General features: G+C 34.9%; 1 protein-coding gene across 7 annotated transcripts in view; it reads right to left on the bottom strand.

Annotated features, from left to right (window-relative positions):
- The window catches only part of Golgin97 (Golgin 97), an 82429-nt gene extending 66037 nt beyond the window's left edge, over positions 1-16392 (bottom strand). Inside the window, exons 1-4 of one of the 7 annotated variants that reach the window (XM_081742167.1) lie at positions 16084-16392; positions 7050-7311; positions 5921-6179; positions 2658-2746 (exon numbers count right to left, since the gene is read on the bottom strand). In XM_081742167.1, coding sequence (XP_081598293.1) covers positions 2658-2746; positions 5921-6179; positions 7050-7298 — 597 coding nt within the window. In that variant the 5' untranslated portion in view covers positions 7299-7311; positions 16084-16392. Of the gene's footprint in view, positions 1-2657; positions 2747-5920; positions 6180-7049; positions 7312-12950; positions 12970-15669; positions 15933-15998 lie in introns of those variants that run through there. The other 6 variants (XM_081742187.1, XM_081742160.1, XM_081742214.1 and 3 more) reach the window with 6 other exon arrangements.
- Positions 16393-23930: the final 7538 nt, after the last annotated feature.

Raw genomic sequence — 23930 nt, 5'->3', positions numbered from 1 at the left:
AAGCAGGTGACAGTTACGAAAACATCCATCTACTAATTATGGATGACTGTACATGCGAGGTTATTCAAACTAATAATATTGGTAGCAAAGAAGATTGTTGGGTTTCACGTCATGTACTGAGTGGGTAAATTATTTGTTGTAAAATAAAAAAGGCCAGTAGTAGATGGAATCAATGCCATCAATCAAAAAGGCCTTAAGCTGCATGTAGACTTAGTTTAGTTGAAATAAGTGAGTAAGTGTAATGCCGGCATGTTAGTCACAGTGAGTGAATAGATTATGATGGTGGTAATGAAGACTGGGAGTGATACCTACAAGAAAAAGGTGTAAAATGAAATGAAATGAAATCTTTAAATTTAACGTCCCACGTTATATTAAGAGTAGAGATTGAATATATTCTTGGGATGCTTAATTGATTGCAGAAAACAGCTTCTTGCTACCTGTTATAGTTTTCACTATAACAATCAACGTTAAAACTGGAAGTGGTTGATTTTTATCACTTCCGGTTTTATTACAGACTTTAGAGTAGAAATAGACTATATTCTTGGGACGCTTAATCGATTAAATAAAAGCGTCTCACGCTAGCTACTATGGTTTTTATTCTACGTCGATGAACGTTAAAACCGAAGGTGGTTAATTTGTGCCACTTTCGATTTAAATAGAGGGTTAAGAGAGATTCTAGTACCTATTGTTAGAACGCTACATGTATTAAAAAAAAAAAAAAAAACAACTTGCTAGCCGTTTTTTTTTTTTTTTTTCCTAGGTAGATTGATATTGAAACTGAAGTTTTAATAAGTATATTAGAGATTAAATATATTTTGAGACGCTTAATTGATGAAGAAAACAGCTTCTCGCTATATGTTACCGTTTCACGCTATAACGATCGACGTTAAAACCGGAAATGGTTGATTTCTGCCACTTCCAGTTTTAGTACATAGATTAGAGTAGAGATTGAATATATTCTTGGGATGCTTAATTGATTCCAGGAAATCGCTTTTGGTTCTATGGTGATCAACGTTAAAACCGGAATTTTTGAATTGTGACAGAAGGTTAAGAGAGAAGACAATATATATTCTTAGAGCGCTGAATCGATTCAAAAGAAAAAAAAAATGCTTCTAACCATCTATCATCATTTTTGTTCTATGTCGACCAATATTGAAACCGGAAGTTGTAATAAATTTCAACCACTTCCTGTTTTAGTAGAGAGTTAAAGATGAAACGTATTGTAACCTTGGGACTTAATTGATTGCAGAAAACCGCATATCTAATTACCATTTTTGCTCTGAAGTGATCAACACCAAAACGGAAATGGTTAATATCTACCACTTCTGGTTTGAATATAGGGTCGAAAAGCAAACTCGGTTTCATACTTTTGATTTTCTACATTCTGACCAAATTTGGTGATGATTAATCCAGTAGTTTCCGAGATTTTTTTTTTTTTTTTTTTTGTCTTCCGGATGGACGGACGGACAGGGTAAATATAAAAAGGAGTTTTGGTTAACCTAACTTCTTAAATAGAGTTTTAAATTGGCAAGTTTTGCATTACATAAGTTTCAAAGCGTAATATTTATGATGGATAATTTTAATTTTCAATTAAAACCATCTCAAAAACTTGGGGTCTTTTGCGTTGGAAACGTGAAATCCGAAATCACATGTTCCTCACCAGAAATTGTACCACGTTCACACAAAACCTTCAGGAAGATCGATGAACAAAGAATTACCTTGAACACCTCTCATAAAATATTGTACTGTACGGGATACAAAAATATTAGAAAAATGGGTAAAACAACTGAATGAAATTATCAAAATGAAACCCAAAAACAGTGAGAAAATGTTGGAACAGAGGATAGAAACATGATCTGCACATAATTCAGACGAGGAAATGAAGCTGGATAAAACATTGTTTAAGGGACGAAATCTGAGCAGTGTGATAGGTGTGGTGGAAAGCAAAAAAGAATGTAATTTTATTTGATGGACGATATTATTTGTATGATAGAACAAAGAGTTTAGCAAAGGATCGTACACCATAAAGAGTTCTCAGTTTCCAGAACTGATCTACCTATACATACAAAATACTCATTACCATATTTTACACGTGCAAAATGTGCGCTCTAGTTTTGATAAGAAAAACTTGCAATATATTACACACATATATCTTATATTAGATAAAGCACATTCGTAACACAAGGAATGTGGTATGATGACCAAAGGAATACTAGTCTTTTATTTTCTCAGAATGATGAAATAAATAAAATTATTTTACAAACACTTGTGTGGCAATGTACAGCAAGGATAAAAAATTTATGAATTTACGCTAATAATTTTTGAATAAGATTTAGTAAAAGACTAAATGTTTCGATCTTAACAGTAATTTAAATAGACCACTGAAGATGTAGTTGTAATAATCTTACAGTAACTTCACAGTATTGCACAATATAAGTCAGAAGAAAATTATTTAAATCTGTCTAAACTGTAACTTACAATTTATTATACATTGTCAAATATAATGGAAGTTTCCTAAATCATCAAATTTTGTCGGAAACATATTAACTAGTGTGTTACAGTCTGTAACTGGAGTGTTACGCGGGTAATATTTTATCTTGTCTCATTTCAAATTAATTCATTAAAGTATCTACTAAAATAAACATAAGACAACTTACTAAATGTTTAATTTTAGCCATTTCTTGAGTTTGGAAGTCCTCCATTTGATCTATATCTTCTTGAAATTTGAATGCCTTCTTTTTATATTCTGAAATGACAAATACATTTACATAATTTTTGAAAAACAATAATAATCTAACACATTCTTAGTTATGGAAAATACTAGAACAAAATTTCAAAATAACCTTGCTGCATCAGAACAACACTACGTGAAAAATGGAAAGTGAATAATGCAAATTATTTACTAGAATATTAATTATTTTTAGGTTGATTTTTTTATCCGGGTAAGTTACGCACTCAAAAAATAATTAACATTACCTTTCATTTCCTGAGACAGAATCTATCTATTATTTTGGTATCTATAATACCATAATACCAGTAAGTTCTAACACGTACGATGCTCAGGGTGAAATAATATCATCAGTAGTTTCAGTTAATTCTAGTAGTTAGAAATTAAAAATTTCAGTAGTTTCATATACAACTAAGACTGTCTAAAATTACGCAAAACTTTTTTTTTTGTCTAGTAGTCACATATTCCGTTCTTTCGAAGATCACATTATACATAGGTGAAAAAAAAGTCACGGAACATATACAATATGTTTACTTGCAAGTACATACAGTAATAATAAGGGGTATTGAGTGTTATTACCTTAATAAGAACACTAAGAAAAATGCTATTAAAAAGTTTGTTTTTTTTTGGGGAGGGGAAGTAAATCAAGAAAATGAAATGAAATCTGTAATAAGTTTTACGTCCCACGGTTATGCCGGCTAGGCTAAAGGAGACGGTTAAATCAAGAAAAGGGGCTAAGACTCAAAGTATTAGTCGCTCTTCCAAAGTACAGTTAGTTTTATAGATACTACGGAAATATAAGGTGAAGCAGAGGAAACGAATGTATTTTTAAACCGCTACTACTCAGAGACGAGTAAGAGTATTGATTTTGAGCGACCGTTTTAGACAGCTCAGACAATGCAGTTTCAGTTGCTATGAAGCGTTGGAGCGTAGAGCATCGTGTGTTCGCGGTCGAGCAGTTTTTTAGAAACAATGATTCTGTGGTCACGGTTCTATGTCTTTTCCATCGAAAGTTTAATGTCGAACGTCGTGGTACAGTCCCAGATCGAAACAATAAACTCCGATAGGTAGCAGCGTTCAGTAGTACTGGATCTGTGGTAAAAAAGAAACCACCTGGTCTTCCCCGTTAAGTTCGAACTCCGGAAAACGTAGACAGAGTGAAAAGGGCAGTTCTTGCTAGTCCGAAACGATACACTAGGGGCCAGGCTGCACTGCTGCGTATGCCACGTTGTTTGATTCATCGCATTTTACATGATGATCTCAAATTTTCTTTTTCATCACAGATCCAGTATTTCTGAACGCTGCAACCTATCGGAGTATAGTGTTTCGATCTGAGACTGTACCTCGACGTTCGACATTAAACCTTCGACGGAAAAGACGTTGAACCTTGACCACATTATCATCGTTTCTAAAGAACTGCTCGAACGCGAACACACGATGCTCAACGCTCCATAGTGACTGAAACTGCATTGCCTGAGTTGTCTGCCGACAGTAGCACAAAATCAATACTTCTAATCGTCGCCAAGACCTAGCGGTTTAGAACAAATCCGTTTCCTCTGCTCCACCTGTAGTTCACTCATGTTAAATATTTTAGTCTTAGTTCCATTTCCTCATTTTACTCCTGAAAAATATCTTTTTAGTGCACTTTCAAGAGGATTTTTTTTTAACGCCTGTATTTCTTAACCTTTATTCAATGTTTTAAAATGCATTCCGGAAGACAAATAGTCTATTTCTTCTTATTATGGTAATAAAAAAAATGCCCACACTTGTTGATATGAAGTGAACAGAACCTAGTCGTCTGCAACCAACCAAACTTTCGAGAGGGTCTGGTAGTATAAGCAGCGGAAGCTCAATAATTATTTCTAAATAATTAGTTGTACAGTCCAAAGATACGCTAGGGTGTACTCTTACCTGGTTGAGTTGATTGAGTTCAACGTCTCGTTCAGCAGCGAGACTATATGAGACGTGAACCTATTGATTAACGTGGAATCCGAACCACATGAGCTCCAGCTGGGAATCGAACCCGGGTCCCCGGGTCTCAAAGGCGCGTATGCTAACCGCTTGGCCACGAAGGGGCTGTGTACTGTTGTCGGGTTTACGTATTTGTACAAAATTATGCAGCTCCAGTTAGTGAAATATAGGTTCAAAGATTCAACTCTAAAACAAGTGTAAGCTAATAAAACTATAAAACAGTGGCTAAGACAGCCTGAGACGAATAAAGACAAATATCTGAGCATAACGGAAATTAACATATCCTTTTAAAAAAATAACCCCACAGACGTATCAAGCATTTGAATTTACTAGCTGCCAATAACATAATAAATCTGAGAAGTTATTTAAAAACAGATCAAACACATCTAAGCCATTAACTATACAATATGCATCACGTTTACTACACAACGTTAAAGAAAAACGTAGATTACTGTAGTACATTACAGAACTTACAATAAAACAAGAAAATAATATATTTATTGTAATTTCTTTATATTAAACCTAAATACGAAGGAAAAAGTGTTCTTTGGAGAATACTGTCTAAGATGATTGAGTGCACTGAATATGTGTGCAAAAAATTTCAATCTTCTAGCTGGACAAGTAAGCTCGCCAAAAAATAATAAAAATAGGCATATGAAAAAATAATTATAACGTCATCACACGCTATGTCTCAACGCAGAAACGTGTGAAATCATACGCAACCTGTTCCTCCAGGCTTAAAAAAAAAAAAAAAAAAAAAAAACGAAGTAAAAAGCTTTATTGATACTTTTTTAATCGAATAATGAAGATACTACGTTAGTGCCTAAAAGGGTTAAAGGGTGCCCAACATTTATAAGGGTTAAATTATGTGTTTTTCTCATCCTTTTTTCCCGAACGTAACTCCGAATTGTGCTGCACAAGAATAAATAAATCTCAGACTGACTTCGCAGTACTATGTGATATTTTCCTATGAACTATTATTAAAGCGATTTTAAGCAGCCACATGGTTAGCGCCGGTGGTTGACTTTTGATGACATGTATTCCGGATTCGATTATCCGAATCTGGAGAGAGCTCAATCTTCATTATCCAACAGATTATAACGATGGAAAATTCAAAAAGGAATTATTGTTAAGGTGGTTCGAGATATTTACTCACTTGTCAGTAAATTTGTTAACTTTTTTAAAAGAAAATTATAAATAAATAAAAATTTATCTGAATACCTTCGGCAATTCGTAAAGCTTCTTCTAGTTGCAACTTTTCTTTGACAACTTCCCGTTTCTCTTCTTCCAAGACTCCTTTCTCTTTTTGCAATAATTCTATCATCATATTCCATTCCTCCTCTTTTGTGTCTAACTTCTTCCTCCACTCTTCTTCTCGCTTCTCTAACTTCCTCTTCCATTCCTCTTCTTTTCGCTCCAGTTTCTTTCGAAACTCTTCCTCCTTCTTCTCCAAGCGCTTCAAGTCCTTTGCGGATAACGTCTAGATGAATCGACAAAAACAATAATAAGCATTAACAAATATAGATACTTAATAATTTAATTGAAATATCTGGAAAAAAAAGTGCAACTTACGAGGTTAATATGGCATTGGATCACCTTTCAACTTTAAAGCAGCTCTGATGCGACATGGAACATAATCATACAGGTCATGAATGGTAGCAAATGAAATACTAAATCATTTCGCGTGTAGTGTACTGTTCAGTTCCCTGGGAGGGAGAATGGAGGCAGAAATCTGTGCCGGATTTCTGTCTCTAAAACGTACAGCATATGTTCAACATCTCAATGTTGCTCAAACCACTCCACAATACCTCCAGCTGTGTGAATGGGCGCATTATCATCCTGAAACATGATGTCATTGTCCGGAAACAACTTTTGTTTGGGCGATACAATGTATACACATTAATTTTTCCATTTTAGTTTTCTAGTGTTTGTCTTGTGTGTGTTTATCACAGACCGAGTAACTGGAAACGAAGGATGATAATAATTAAAATAATTCAACACATATTTTGCGAACAACCATGAGAACTTCCACATACACTGGTTTATTGATATTCAGAAACGATTGCAAAAGATGTTGCACATCACATAAAAAATTAAAATTTGAATTGAATTGATTCTGAGTTTAACGTCCCGTTCAGCAGCGAGGCTATATGAGACGTGGACCTACTGATTAACGTGGAATCCGAACCACATGAGCTCCCATAAAAATTGCAAATCTGATCGCATGTAACTTATCTGCAACTATTCATATGAAACAAGAAATTATTATGTCTGCAAAGTGATCAAACATTAACCCTTTATTATATATATTTAGCCATCAGACAAACACAATACACAAAAACAAACGTACCTTTCCATCACCGTTTTCTTCTTTCTTCGAGCCTATCGAAATGTTATCTTGTTCAAGCCCTCCTCCAGTTTCTGTAAAGCTCGATACACTAGAACCTGAGTCCTGTCTAGAATGTCGTCCTTTGAAAGTACCAGATCCTCTCTTTTCAGTCTGTTGTGTGTGAAGTGAAGGACTACTGAGAATGGGTCCAAGCTTTGTAAGATCGCTCCCAGTCTCCTCCCGAATCTTATTCTTCAAATTAGCAAACATCTCTCACTTTCACCTACAACAGAAAATGCTACTCAATAATAATACAATTCTCAATACTACAATATTATTACTGTTTAACGAGGAAAAAAAGTCCAAATATGAGCAAAATATACATACATATACCGGCTATTTCAAAACAACACCGACAACGTTTGGGAGGTGATTCCTAACACCAAGATAAGACCAAAAGTATAGACCAACCTGGGTGCAGAAATGCTTTCTTTCGCAGTTATAGGCTGCCGAAAACATGGAAAAAAACATGGAAAAATGAACTTTAAATGTCCATAGCTCCAAAACTATGGGACCTACCGTAGTCGGGTCAAGACTTCACTTAAAAACTAATATGTGCCCCATCGAAAAATACAAGTTTCAGAATCCTAAGGTACTCACGCAACAATTTTTAGAGAGGAGGTTCGACTAAGGGCATATAATATGATGTACTCACCAACTGTCACTGTAAAAATTGTTGCGAACGTATCGCAAGATTCTGAAACTTGGATTTTTGGATAGGACACCTACCAGTTTCTAAGTGAAGTCTTTACCCGATTACGGTAGGTCCCACAGCTTTGGAGCTATGGACTTTTTTTTTTTTTTTTTTTTTTTTTTTTTGCAGCCTATAACTCCGAAAAGAAGCATTTGTGCACCCAGGTTGGTCTATACTTTTTGTCTTATCTTAGTGTCAGGAATCACCTCCCAAACGTTGTCGGTGTTATTTTCAAATACTCTGTGTACCAATAGATACATTTGATTAAGCTGAACAAAATAATATGTGGGAATGTACAAACTCATGAATAGTTTACAAGTAAATGGACGAAATTAATGAATTTCTAAACTTATAACCTGTTAAGAATGCTCGACGAGCATTACCAGAACAAAAAAAAAACGAAATTTATATGAAATTGTATATTAAATTTATGATTAAATTCAATAGATACTACATTTATATATTTGGAACCTGTGTATTAGGGGATCTATTGAATTAGGTATACTGAGTTGTCACTTTTTATCATCGTATATACATATATACTGAAAAAGCACATATAACCAGTGGCCACCACTTACTATTTGGTACCAAAATGTTCACCATATTCTTACGTATTGATCAACACAAATATCATCTCTCTATGACTTACGGTTCCGGGATATGTCTCCTTAAATCTCCCAAAATCGGAACTTTTTTGGCCAATATCTCGGGAACGGTAAGAGTGACGCGAAAAATTCCATCACTTCTTTAGATTGTTTTTGATGATACTCTACCGAATGGAGGGCTCAAACTTGAAACATTCGCAAAACACACACACACACACACACATACAGACATAGAGAATTCAGTAACGAACTTTTTAAGTTCGTTGAAAATTTATGATGTACGACAATATATCATTTATTGAGATCAAACCAGGGTGTAAAAAAATCATGATTTTTTTCAAAAAAATCATTTTTGTTGATTTTTTTGATTTAAATCGATTTTTTTGATTTAAATCAAATCTTTTTCTTCGTATAATACAAGTCGCGAACTGAAGAAAAAACATTAGGAATTAGTATTAAATGTTAATTATGCCATTTAAGTGAAAGTATTTGGTTTTAATTTTGAATTAATTCCCAATCGTTAACCTATTTCAATCCCAAACAATGTTTCTTAAGCATTAAGGAAAAAGTACAGCAATGTATATCAACATGACACTTTCCTTTTCACCAAAGTTACTGATATTTGGCAGGTGCATATTTTTAAACAATTGGTACTAGCTACCGGCACGAAATACATATAAAATACGTAAATTTTGCCTAAAATTAACTAACTCACTCTATGACCTATGGAGCCCGGAAGTTCAATGCCATGTTCACAAAAGCTCTCCTGACTTCTATCCTTAGTCAACTGAATCCAGTTTCTATTTTGTATTCTTATTTCTGCGAGATCCATCTTAATATTGTCCTCCCATCTGCGCCTAGGTCTTCCTAATGGTCGTTTTCCGATTGGACTTCCAGTTAAAACTTTGAAAGCGTTCCTACTTTCTTCCATTCTCGCTACATGTCCTGCCCACCTGAGCCTCCAAGTTTTGATGACCCTAACAATGTTTGGTGAACGGTATAAATTATGCAGTTCCTCATCATGAAGTTTTCGCCATTCCTCATTTCCGTTCCTTTTGGCTCCGAATATTCGTTTCAGGATTTTATTCTCAATTACTTTCAGTCTGCGTTCTTCCCTCAGCGTAAGCGACCTTGTTTCACAACCATACAGCACAACAGGCATAATTATCGTTTAATATATTTTAAAGCTTCCAAATTCCTCGATACAATTCGCGACGATAAGAGATTTTGAACTGAATAATAACATGAATTCCCTGCTTTTAGTCGATATTTAATTTCTTCGTGAATATCGTTTTCTGATCCTATATATTAGCCGATAGCAGAACTTTCTCTGTCTTTATGCGATGAGCTTTTGTAGAAATTTTCTGCAGGAATTCCAAAATAAAAAAATCAAGATGATCAGTTCCAGCAGAAGAAACACTTGTGATTGTTAAAATATGCTTTATGTGACGTGAAAAACAGTTCAAACAGTTCAAAAAACAGACGAGCATACAACGCTAACTCTTAATTCAACCTTTCCTTCGAGAATAATTCCCTCGATAAGCCTTTACCCAAACTCTAAGTTCTATTGAAAAGTAGTGATTCTAGTGAACTTCATATCGATTCAAATTCGTCAGCTTTAAAGAAAGAGCCGTTACCAGATTCAGAAGGAAATCTCAACAAGCACTACATGCTCAGGACAACAGAGAACTATGTCCCTTTCATACTACATTGATTGACTTTAGAAGGCCAGAATGCAAATACAGCATATGGATATAACACTATAGTGCATAAAACATGAACAAACTTAAAAGCACAAACTAACTTGTGTTAAGTGGTCATTAAAAAGCACGAATGCTATCTAATCAAGACAAAGCACGAGCACCTGAGGAGAGCATGCGCAGCAGTGCGTCCGTAAGAAGCAAATGTGTCAGCGTTTGGTGGGTATATACATAAACGAGGATAGTAGAAAAACGGTTTATATGGCATAAAACCGTTTATATGCGTATGGAACAGCTTTGCGATACTTCTATAATATTTTTGTACACTGTCTTTACATAGTACTTCATTTCACCATGTATTCCTTATAGACTACCTGTTAAAAAGCACATTTTGCATTTTCTATCCCTAACTTAATATACATGTGACAGATAAGATCCCGGTATATTTTGATTACTCATACAATCCTAATGTGAAATCAAGTAATACACTTCTTCCGTAAATTTAGTAAATTTATGGTGTATGTCCATATGGGATAGCACCACGCTGATTGACTGCGGGTTAATGGGGACGTCAGCATCGAGGCTATTTGTCCCCGTCACGATCAACACGGACTACATGTTTTAAAACAAACATATTAAAATTACAGAAACAAAAAAAAAAAAAAAAAAAAAACTGCTGCAAAATATAAATAAAAACGGAAAACAAGAAGTTCAGAAATGATAAAAAAATCAAAAGATTTCAATCTTGACTAAGAATCTTAGGAATGGTCCAAAAAATGCAAAGATGCAAACGTTTTCCGATCTTAGCCAATAATTAGTTTCTGAAGCAGGTGCAACAAAATTTTTGAACGGCCCCTAAATCGAGTTTTCGCATTTTCTAAGGAACAAGCACATCATATTAAGTGATAGTTTGGGTTTGGCTACACTGTGTGTAGTTCTCCAGATATAAGGTAAACAAGAAAATTTTTGATTGAAATATATTGGATATTTCGACCTAAAAAATAAATATTTAAGACAACAACAATAGAGAAATATAAATATAACAATAACAATAAAGAAATATTAAAATAGAACAATAAATAGTAACAATACAGAAAATATATAACAATAAAGAGTATAAAAAAACAATAAAAAAATCAGAAATTAACGTTTCAGACGAACCTTTCCACACGGGTCAAGTACCATCCACACAGTATTCATCAGATCGTCTTCCACCATGTCAGATCTGAAACTGTAGGAGGCTTACGGACAGGTGATTTTAATCGTTTCAAGGAAAGAACTATATTACTTGGCGTATATACTGGTTAATTTTTAGGCCAGCCATATAAGGTGAGCAGTGAAGAGCTGGATCTCGCCGAGGTTTCGGGAGGTTCGCTAGTCGATGCAACTGTTATCTGAATTTCTGGACATTTGTCGGGAACAAGAACTGTTTGGGTAGAAGTGTCGGACGTCTGGGTTGCTACAGATTTATAATAGGTAGCTGCAACAGTAGCAAAGGGCACAGAAAACAAGGAATGGATGGTTTCTTTTAAACGACCCTTAGCATCGGCAGCAGTGATCTTCTTAACGAACATTAGCTCTCGGATACGTTTCTCACGTCGAAAAGCTTACAGTTTCAAGTCCAAACAGACTGCAGTTGACACAAAAGGGCTTGGTCGTTGTACAATTTCCTCACCATGACTCCTGGTCACAATTCACACGAACAGTTCTTCCATTACACGGCGTGCTGGTGTGCCCGAATTGTTGACATTTGAAACACCGCAGGGGACTGGGAATATAGGGTCCAGTCAATAACCAGCCTTCACGTAGTTCTGAAATGTAGGCAAATTGAAATTAAGAATTAGTTCCTGAGTCGCAACGAGTTCACCTGACTTCTTACTTTTGATGCGAGTTAACGCTACAACATTTTCGTCAGCCAGCTCGATTTAATCTCCGCCTCGGTGGCGTTTAACAGGTCTCAACATATCATACTGCGAGAGAAGTTCAGTAGGAGATGAGATTCTACCGACACGTTCACTGTCCAATGTTATTCAATTTGATGAGTAGCTTCGCTGTTTGCTTCTCGTCGATCGTTTCTACCAATAAAGTGCCATTCCGTAATTTCTTGATATTTTTAACCTGCCCGGCGTCATAAGTAATTACATTATTATTAAAAAAAAGGGATAAGCCCTTAATAGCACTCGCATAGCTAGCTGCAGCAGTGACACTATCACTATCTTCATATTTAATTAAAAAATATCGGATTAAATACTTGTCGCATCACGATACTTGTCTTTTCCACACTATGGAAAACTCGACTTGATCTCGTTTGGTTTGGGCTTCTTACGAGAGGATAAGCCCGGACCTGATTTTATAGTTTTAGTACCCATGAAATGTTGATGTTAAATATACATTGATAAATAGAAAATGCGTATACGAAAGTCGCCACTTTACAATGGGGGGCTTGCGAAGAGAACTTACCCCATTCCCCTTGCTATCCCATAAACACGCCCTCACCGTAGGATCAGCGTGGGGTCGACGCGGTCAAAGAAAATGGGTATTGTTGCATTACCGTATATAGAGTTTGCATAGCACTTAAAGGCAACCTAGAAAATGTAAGAAAATCGTTGCTCAACATATTGGGGATGTAGTTTCCACCACCAGCTTTTGTGAAAAGCTGGAAACATCTTTCATGAAAATGCAAGAATACTAAATTCGGGATGTAGCTTTAACAGAGCTAATATTGTACTTATAAATGAAATACACAAAATACATATTTTAAAAGATGTAGCAGAATTTGGGTAGGTAAACTAGAATATTAGGTTTGTAAAATGTAATGGTTTGTAATGTAAAGTTCCTTCAATATGTCAGTTGATTACAATACCTTTAAGTATCGAAGTACCTCCATGACCTGTTCTCACGATGTTTTCTTGCTTCTTCTCCTGATAATTTTAATGATTAGCAAATAGCAAAACAATAATGGATTAATTATATTTCTGAAATAAAATAAAATCGCCAAAATTAAGTAGTAGAAAGGAAACAAATCTGTAAAAAGTAACAAACTCCATGAAGCGCAGTACAAAGGCACCCGGTTATGACGTAATCCTTCCTACTTTCATTTTCATCGATCTTTCAAAAACACAATTAAAACAGCAAAAAAATGAAAATAACAGGCACTCAACTATAACATGGACCTCCGACGAGGAGTATACGAAAAATCAGATGCTAACCTATTCTGTGACCAAGTAAGTCTCAAGAACACAGACAACATAGACATATCGGATAACAACATTACAACATCAACCAAACACAAAATTTTAAAACCATGAATCATAACAGAAGAGTGCTACCACCACCACATTACTATCAACCTAAAACAAAACACATTATCCCGAGAAATCTGATAACTTGGGATAAAAATCATTCTGAATGGAGAGAAAACATTCTGAGGGAAACAATACAAGTCAATGAATGAGCGTCAGGAACTAACCTTTATATTGAATTAGTTTTCAAACGAGCAAGTTAACTAAAGACAAATTACTACAAAGTCACTCTCTCGCAATGTGTATCCATTCAACAACAAAACATTCTCTGAAAGTACGAGGAGCAAGTGAAACAGCGGACATTGATGATATGGTAAGGCAAGACTTAATATAAAATAAATAGTTTAGATGTTAGTTGAGGGGGACAATCTCCTAACAAGAACTAAATAACAATAATATTACGATTATAAAAAGTTTTTAACTTCGTTTAACAATTTAAAGTTTATATCATAACACAGTAACGTCACCGAATTACTTTCGTAACAATCAGCTTCGGGATACCAATTAGTGAACTATACCCTTAATATCTTCCATATACAACAGTCAACGAACAAATGAAACGGATATATTTTCTACAAATGTGAGCCACAGAGTAGGGTAGAGTAGGGTAGAGTAGGTTAGGTTACGTTGTCTCACATCTGCGGAACTGACTCATGGAACCTTGCTTCCCATAAATTTTATACTCCTAATAAACACCTATTGGATTTAAAATGAAACTAAGTGAAGGTCAAACGGGTTGGTGGCTCCGAAATACAATATTTACGGAGAAATAAAGAGAATCAGACTAAATGTCGGCATGAGAGTAACGAAAAAAGGTAATAAAGGTCATCAGTATAGTGTGACTAATTTTGGACCATATGAGTTTGCGCATTGATGCGATATTCGGTAAACATGCAATACAGCATAATATGGTACTATTTCAAACCTACTGTTTTATTAACTAACATGGGATGTATGCTGCAGTAACAGAGGAAAATACAGAAATGTACAACGCAAATTTGAGACGAGTTGCATCTGAACCAAATGTGATGAAATAGGGAAAAATTTTGAGTACTATCCTATTTTATGATAGCATAAATTTGTAAAATCGGCATTTATTCCGAAGTTGGGTGTCCGCTTTCGGCACGTTTTTTTGGTGTCATCGCCTTTCCACATTTTCTGCAATTTGTTATTAAGTTTATTAATCCGTGCTCTTAACAAATTTTTAAAAGGTTTTGCTCGTTATCAATGTAGTGCTTCACAAATGTTAAAACGGTTACTTCACTGCCCTTGTACATTTGCCATGTTAATAACATAAATGCTTGTAACTTTCCCACAATGCAACTGTTTGGTTACCTTGCGCCAAGTACTCCTTCCGCTCGCCGTATAGTCCCATGTTTATAACCGCTTATATATAAGAAATAAACAGATGTTTCGAGACCCTTATATATTGTCAAGCACACACACGATCAAATTATCCATATCTTTCCTGTAAATTTTTAAAATTTTGCTGAAAACGGACGCCCAACTTTGGAACTTAACCCGGAAAATCAACAGAAGAAATGTATTATTTGTTTTCACAAGAGGATTATGCTAGTAATTAAAATGTCGGAATTTTACCTCTTACATATATTAGTAACGTAGAAATATAAAATGAAAAGTGTTCTCTTTATCAGTTAGTACTCCAAAATAAGACACAATGAATTATTTAAGTGCGCAAACTGTGCCCCACACAAAGCATGTTTTATATCATATAAAGTGTTTTACACTATCCTCGCTTATGGTAAGAGTGCAAGAGCCGAACATGTAGTTTTCGGTATTTTTCATTTTTTCACCAATCTTGCAAATGTAAAATCTCCAGTGTTACTTCACAAAACACAGATGAGCGAGCGAATGGGGTTAGAAGCCCCGCAGTACTCATTTTAGTATTGGTTCCTATATATGTTCTGCTCAAAGTGCACTATTTCTATATACACCGTCACTGATGCGCCTGCTCCCTACGGACGCACTCCCTCCGGGGCTCTGCTGAATTCTTGCCCTGACTCTCTTAGATAGTATTCGTGCTTTTTAGTTGCCACTCAGCACAAGATGGTTTGTGTTTCTAAGTTAATTCGTTTTTATGCATTGCAGTTTTAATGCCATACACGCACACACCGTAGATATACTTAGCCTCCCTAAAGTAGATATACTCAGCCTCACTTCTCATTAACAATAAATAGCAATAAAACGTTGAACAACAGGTTAATGTGGATCTATTACGGGTCCACTAACTCCGAAAGATTAGCCGGTCAAAGAACCTACCTTACATTAAAAGTAATCTACTTACACCTGCTATATACCATGAACTTGGATCTAATGTTTCATCGCCACAAATTTTAATTGAACACCAATGTCATTTTAACAGCGCGACTTCTGAATATTTGGAAAGAAGCCTTTTACCACTAAGGTCAGCGCATGCTGCAGTATATTTTCTACTTAAAAATTTTTAACTACATAATTCTGTAATTCCTCTTGTTCACAACTTGAAAATATCTTGACTTTGATCAAAACATTCTTTCTTTGCGTTATTCAAGTAAACATACGCAACATATTACTTAATCGACGTCAGCTCTACGTGGAAACGTACTTACGTTTAAAAGCTTGTGTTGTAAGTTTTTAAAGAAACAAATGTTTCACTCCTCATTGATACCACACCTTAAAGAAGAAATTATCTACCTCACAAATATATGACGATAAGCAGTAGATGACACGACACTCAAATTTGTAAAAGTAGGTTGCATTTGTTGGTCCACTGTTAATCCATTGAATACATGTTTACACACTTACATATCAGACACGATGTTCTCACAAGTTACATATTTTTTTTTTTTTTACATATATCAAAAAGTAAAATGTCTGCTTAGTACACTTCCTGAATAATTACTTTAAGGTTTATAGTCGTTTTGCCAATGAAACACTTTATAGATTACACCAAAATGTATCATAAACCAACTAATTTTCTTCTTCTTTTTCTTCTTCTATACCAAACACAGTTTTGCTCTAGGAAACTATAATCTATTGAGTCAACCACTGGTTACAACGAAAAATGTACAGTGAAACCTGTCTATGTTGGCCACCATCCGTTCCATTGAAAAACGGCCAACTTAGACAGGTGGCCAATTTACAGAAAATAAGTGTGATTGGTGTATTTTTAGAATAGAACTTCTAGTATTATTTGGTTGTAAAATTTTAATAAGCAATACCACGACATCTACTTTTAAATAATGTATATTGAGTAATCATAACAATATACAGTACTAGAAAAATATTACAGTATATTTAATATGTGTACCTTTTCCTTCCTGAAAACTAGTCTGGTACACTGAATTATTCGGATGGAAAACACAATCACACAAACAACTATAAAATCGAAAGCTACGTATACAGTTTATTCAAATTGGTATTGTAGCAAACTGAGTGATTCAGATTGAAAACAAGAAAAGAAATTATAAATTCAATAATTTATATGCAGTTTATATGATTTTTTTAGGCAGTGACAAATATTTTCTGTAGATACCTTTCGTAAAGTAGCAAATCAGTTATTAATAACAAATGTATTTATGTTGATTCATTCTAGACGTATGTCTTTTATTCTTTTTTGCACATACGAACATTCTAATTTTGTAGTAACTACCTTTTCTTAACGAGCTACAAGTGTTTCCCTTAGAGCGAAAGACGTTTTGAGAAAATCTTAAGGGAATTGATATCTCAAAAACTCCGCTACCTTTCGACAAGCAGTCATGTGCCAATAAATGACAATTGGGATGGTTAGCTTTAACCTTGAGTATTTTTCGGAATTACTAAAGCTCCCCACTAATGAAAGGAGCCGATATAGCTAATGGTTTTACCAAAACAGACAGGGTAAACACATGCGTACAACCATTTCCTGAATTCCTGTACGTGCTTTTTTTATTCGCATCTTCCTTCACCACCCCTTTGTCAGGGTAGTACTCTGGCCATTGACCTCCAAGAACAAGTCGTGGGAATCTATGCTTCTCTGTCTCCAGTAACAAATAAAGAACATTTGACTCTCATATGGGAATACGAATTCGCGTGGCCAAGATACGCAGGTAAATTTATCATTATCAACATAGGATAAACGCTGCTTCAATGCGGCCAACTTCCAAGATAGACAGGTGGCCAACTTACAAACTTACAGAGTAATAAGTAACCAATGCCTTATGGGAAAATGCAGGTTCAAGACGAACCAGGCCAAAATAAGTAGATGGCCAACTTAGAGAGGTGGCCAAGCTGACAGGTTTTACTGTAAATGCATTCGTAAATTAAATAATGCTGTATAATTACTACAGGCTACCAAATTTGACAAATTTTATATATACTTTTTGCAGAACAATACCGTACTTATTCTAGTGTAATTGCTTCTCCTACCTGCAATGAGGTATAATATATTAATTAAGGACAGACAATGGACAAATTTCAATATGTGAGAGGGTTACACTAGGATGCTATATTGGTACATTGGCAATGGCAATTGAATTTTCTTAACACAAGGTGCAATTGATCCACTGCGGGGGACGCTGAAAAAATGGCTATTTTCCATTAACAACAAATCAAGGTGGTGGCATATTGAATGTTATTATATCTGTGAAACAATTAGTTCAAACATAACTTTATAAAACACATCCTGATGTAAAATTGTTATGATTTTTTAAATAACTGAATACTATTTGTGTTAAGTAATTGATTGTTTCAAAAAATTCCTTTTGTTAAATGTTTCATTGGCACACAGAAAAACGTAATCTAGATATAACAAAAAGCTAGTAACTGTAACAATTCTAAGCTTTAAAAAGATTCACATTAAAAGACAACATAATTTAAAGAACTACTTTCTTCTTGCACCAGCACTAGTCATCCTTGTTTTATATTAAATAACACGATTATTATAAGAGCTATATTAAGTTTTAATCTGAATAAATTAACAATTTGTAATCTACTCCAATTTTTAAATTCTTCCCATATATTAATACTCCTGAAATTCCCAAAGAATATTTCTCCAATCCTTTTCTTATTTATTTTCTCTAAATGTCAACAAATGAATAGTACATTTTTTCGAAGAGTATGGAAGTTGAAAAGTGATAATTTAATTTTCTTACTTAAAACATAAGTGTCCTATAGATATAGTTGTCCAAATGATTTGTTATTCAACTAAACTGTTGAAAGCACTTTCAAACCAGGAAAAAGTCTTCAAATTCATGCGTTTCTGATTTCGTACTGTTAAAGTGAATCGATAATTACATGAAAAACCTGAGTCCATCTTGTATAGTTTAATGGTATTAAAGAAAAAAGCTATTTAATTCCAGGACAGCAGATTTTTCTTGTGCGCAACAGATAGTTCAATATTGCTAAAAATGATATGAACTTTTAGATTAACGTCCCACAATTAGAGTAATTCGGGGTGAAGTGAATTGGGTTAAGGTTACTGATATGTGGCAACAAAGCATTATCGGCCCTTACCTTGCAAAACCAATATATGTGCAGTATTGAGTCTGGGGCTGACGAAGTAGTTAGTGTACAGAGGAAAGAACTGAACTGTTGAATGCAGCGAGCAGGGAAAGCAAGGAAGGTGGGTAGATTTGTAGCCTTTTTTGTTGCTATTATAATATGGAACAGTAAGAAACTACGGCAATTCTTTCCTGAAATAATCGTGTTGTACCCAATACTTCCACAGCAGCGTAAGGTGATTATTAAGTACGCATATATATAGGTGTGCCTCAATATATTGCTAACGTAAAGCTACAGAACGTGTTTTGAAAAAAGACGACGAGGTGGGGTGAAGTGAATAACATATTTTGCGGTGCTGGGAATAGTGCTGTTAAGCATTCCATTTATCATTAATCATTAATCATTCCTAAGGCTACCAGACGTCCCGATTTAGCCGGGAAAGTCCTTTCTTTTCAACTCTTGTCCCGACTTTTTTGAGACTGCGGTCGGGACGCAAGAATGTCCAATTTTTAAACATTCACTGAGACACGTTAAGTGCCCTTCGTATTGAAAAATTGTAAATAATTAGAAAATAATCCTTCAAAGGCTTTCTTTTTAAAAACTTCTTCTTTTATAGCTTACCAGAACAAAGAAATCGTACAACAATAACACAACCGCTTTTCAAAGTCAAACATATTGTTTGCATTTAAACAATCACGAAACTGTGCCGTTGTAAAGTCTTCTTTGTTGATAAGCTGCTGTGTTGTTGATTGTTGTTGAGAAAAATATCAATAGAATAACTACGAACTACCATTGAAATTTATTGCTTAGTTTCATTCAGGGGGGCGCCGCAAACTGAGATTACGAACTATGCCGAACACGTGTGACGTCATGTGGTAAGCACAGCCAAGCCAGTGATGCCAGTTTGCGGGAAATTTCCCGTAAAATGCGAAATTCTGAGCACTGGCGGGAATGCGGGAATTTTTCTTTAAAATAGGCTGGAAACGGGAAATGGAGACATTCTCAACTTTTTTAAATACGCTATAGATGAACAAATATTCCATCATATATTGTATCAAATATTTCATCAAAGTGGAATTTGAACATTTATGATACCAAGTTGTATGCAACTTTTGGTTGGTTACAACATTTGACACAACTGCTCTAAATTAGAACTTGTTCTATTTCTATCCAACATTATATCAAATAAAACAAACGAAAATCGCTATGCGGTGGCACTAAAATTGAATATGTAAACACGGAAAGCAATTGACATTATTTTGATGCATACTAGCAGTAATCTGTTTTGTGTAACTATAAAATTAAAGAATATTGGTGCTAAGTACTACAGGCGACTTCCCAAAATTGGCGTAGATTGAGAATATTTCGTGACTTTTTTTTAAAAAAAAAGCAAACATTTTTTTTTCACTTTTCTTGATTTAAAAGATTTCTTAAGACGTTCTGGCATGTTATTACTTTGGCGCATGCTCAGATTATTGCGTACAGATTGACAATATGCCTGTATATGATGTGTATGGAACGATCATGTGCTATCTTGTTATATGTAGTTATTTCTTCACGAAATTAATTTAATGCCTTAAAAATTGTTTCTCAGGGTAGGAGTTGCATTCATGAGTGCAGATTCACTTTACGAGGACTTTCTTTAAGGGTCTTCACTTCAGCGAAATTAAACTACCGCTAATTTTAGTTTTTCTATAATATCTTCAAAACTAATAAAAATATTCGAAAAGCAGAAATGTTTATTGTTTTAAATCATTTATTTATGTTTAAATTATGATCATTTTCATTGATTGATATCGTTTAGATAATTGGTGACAGACGACAGGGACAGATATCTGCATCTTAAATTAGACTGCAATTCCTAAAAGAAGGAAGAAGACAAGTGATATACACACTGAAAAGTGATACACATAACATTCCCTTCCAAACCATAAAGAACGACATAGTGTTCGTTACAAAAAAGTGTACACAGTATTTTTTTTTTTAAATGTTTTTTACCTTATCATGCATAACTATAAATAATACCTTTTTATACTACGAGAATGAATTCCATTGTACATCATAGTCTGTCTAAAGCGGTATTTTTTAAAATTGTTTACTACTAGATGTAAATTATATCTATTTAGATTAGTGGGAAATTTTGCATCACATCGGGAAATTTTGTGGCTTTGGACGGGAATTTTGCTGCAACAAAATACTCGCATCTGCTTACCCGGTGACGTCACACATCCAACGATTGGGCTGGCGCAACCTGTAGTGTATATACGAACCTTGGTTTCATTGGGAGCTTTGTGCTGTGATGAGCTACTTCTCGTTCGCTGTGTTTCATCTCCAGCACTGTGATGGGCTTGTTGACAATATTATCTGGATCTTATAAGTGCCGAATTATTTGACGTGTCAGTGATGGCACTAAAACGTTAGTGTGTTTTTAACGATATAGTTCAGAAAGAATATCCATTTCTGAAGAGAACCATTTCTGATTCTGACGTACGCTGTAACACATGTTCCTCTACATTTAATATTAGTCACGGAGGACGGTCAGACATTGAACATCATGTGAATAGTATGAAACACAAAAGTGCTGTGAGTTCTAAAGCGTCCAGCTCCTCCATAACAGCGTTTTTTAGAAGTGAAAGTTTCGGTGAAAATGAGCTCAAATTAGCTGCCACAGAAGGGACGTTCGCGTATCACACTGTATAACTATCCATAGTTTCAAATCTATGGACTGCACTTCCGAAGAAATCCAGTGTATGTTTGAGCCAAAATTTAGTTGTGCTTCGCACTAAAACGTGAACGTGTTAATACCATATGCTACATCCGAACTTGAATCAGACATACGAAAGTCAAACTTCATCTCGGTCATGACCGATGCATCAAACCACAAAAACATTAAAATCTTCCCGGTTCTACTAAGATATTTTGACAGTGAAAAAGGTATACAGGTAAAACTATTAGAAGTGAAATCATTACCTGGGGAAACTGCTGAAATTGTGAGTACATATTTAATAAAGTGTTTGAAAAATGTCCACGCCGGTGAGAAAACTGTTGCTCTGTGTGCTGATAACACCAATTGTAATTTTGGAGGCGTGTATAGGAAAGGAGTTAACAACGTGTACAAGAAACTGCAAGAGAACTTGGGCCATAATATACTCGGGGTGGGATGTTCATCTCATATTATTCATAACACTATTCGAACTGCTGCTGACATGCTTCCAGTTGATATTGAGTGCATCGTTTCCAAAATATATTCTTATTTCTATTTATACACTGTGCGTGTAGAAAATTTAAAAGAATTCTGCCAATTTGTCGAACAGGAATACCAAAATATCCTAGGATACAGCAAAACAAGATGGCTCGCACTTCTTCCTGCTGTGGAGCGACTACTGAAAATGTTTGAGCCATTGAAGTCATATTTTCAGTCTCAAGATAAATGTCCATTTATCTTGAAGTTATTTTTCGAAAACTCTTTGTCCGAGGCATGGCTAATTTTTGTTCACAACCAGGCATCTACTTTTCAGGCTGCAATTGAAAGAGTGGAAGGGCAGTGTGTCACTGTTTTTGAAGTTATTGAAGCAATACAAAATTTGAAAGTAAACCTCCTTTCTAAGTCTGAAGATTGTTCTCTCTCCTCGTCAGTAAGAAGAATATTTGATAAGTTAGAGAAGGAGGGACTTCATTCCGAAGTTCATAAATTTCGCCAATACGTCCATGTATTTTATCAAACTGCAGTAGATTATTTGAACAAGTGGACTGAACATTTAGAAAATTTGGAAAATTTCAAGTGGGTAACCCTCATATCTGTTCTTACGTGGGAAGAAATAGAAAAGACTGTGAACTTCCTTCAAACTCTTCTACATTCACACAAGATTGATGAATGTGCACTGTATGATGAATTTGTGTACATAAAAAAAATTGTCACACTTGAGAAGTTAGACGAGTGGAAGTCAGGGAACACATCATCAGATGGGCGCTGGGTGGAAATTTTCTCTCACTTTAAAAGTAACGAAATACCCTTTTCAAATTTCATTAAGCTTGTCGAGTTTCTCCTGTGTTTGCCAGGAACCAACGCGCAGACAGAACGAGTGTTCTCCATCATGAATAACATTTGGACAAGTGAGAAGTCTAATCTCTCAGTCGAAACTTTAAGATCTGTCTTAATCACAAGAATAAACTTCGATTACACTTGTGTGGATTTTTATAAAATGTTATGTACGAAGAAAGACCTGTTAAAGAGAATCCATGGCGCGCAGAAATATCTGTAAACTGATTGTGTATTCTGGTTTTGTGTGTACCCATCTTGATGGTGCGAACTTCTCAGAAAGGATTATTGAATTGACTTCATCACTATGTAAGTAAATCTTCCATTATTAATTGCCATTTCAAATTACTTCCTAGTTTTATTTTAAATTAGTTACTTCAAGCACAGAGAAAAAAGCCGAACGTAATTTGCAGTTCTATTAAAAATTTCAATGATTTTCTCTTTGTTTATTTTATTAAATTCTTTAGAAATTCGACAAAAATTCCGTACTGTTTTTTCTCTGTTTTCCGGATACGATTATGCTTATTCACTCTCTTCTGTAGTGATCTTATAGTTGAAAATTAAAAATGTTTTTCATGTTGCTTTGAACCTTCTTTCAGGACGGACGTAGTGGCTTAAGCCTTGACGTAATAGTATTCGAGGGGTAGCAGGTTCAATCTCAGCTGCTGGCCATCCAGGATTTTCCAGGGTTTATCCAGTTTACTTGTTTACTAATGCATTGTGAGAAGGTAAATAAAATATATACAAAATTTCGGTGCTGGGCCTCACCAATGTGATTTTTAAAAATGTCCCGATTTCGTGCTGTGAAAATATGGTAGCCTTAATCATTCCATGTATACAATATGGACCAAAGAACATATTTACATCTAACTATTTCTTGTGTGTCCTCCAAACTACAGTCTCGTACAACATAAACCTAGGTTCAAGATTTATTGGGAACTCAAATATTATGCTGTTTCTTGTAAGGCCAGACAACTCAATTTCCCGGAGACGGCAGTTTGGACACAATCTCAGATTGGTA

Source organism: Thermobia domestica, chromosome 2 (assembly GCF_964235325.1).
Source record: "Thermobia domestica chromosome 2, izTheDome1.hap1.1, whole genome shotgun sequence".
NCBI lineage: Eukaryota > Metazoa > Arthropoda > Insecta > Zygentoma > Lepismatidae > Thermobia > Thermobia domestica.
This window is presented reverse-complemented; position numbering and strand designations above follow the sequence as displayed.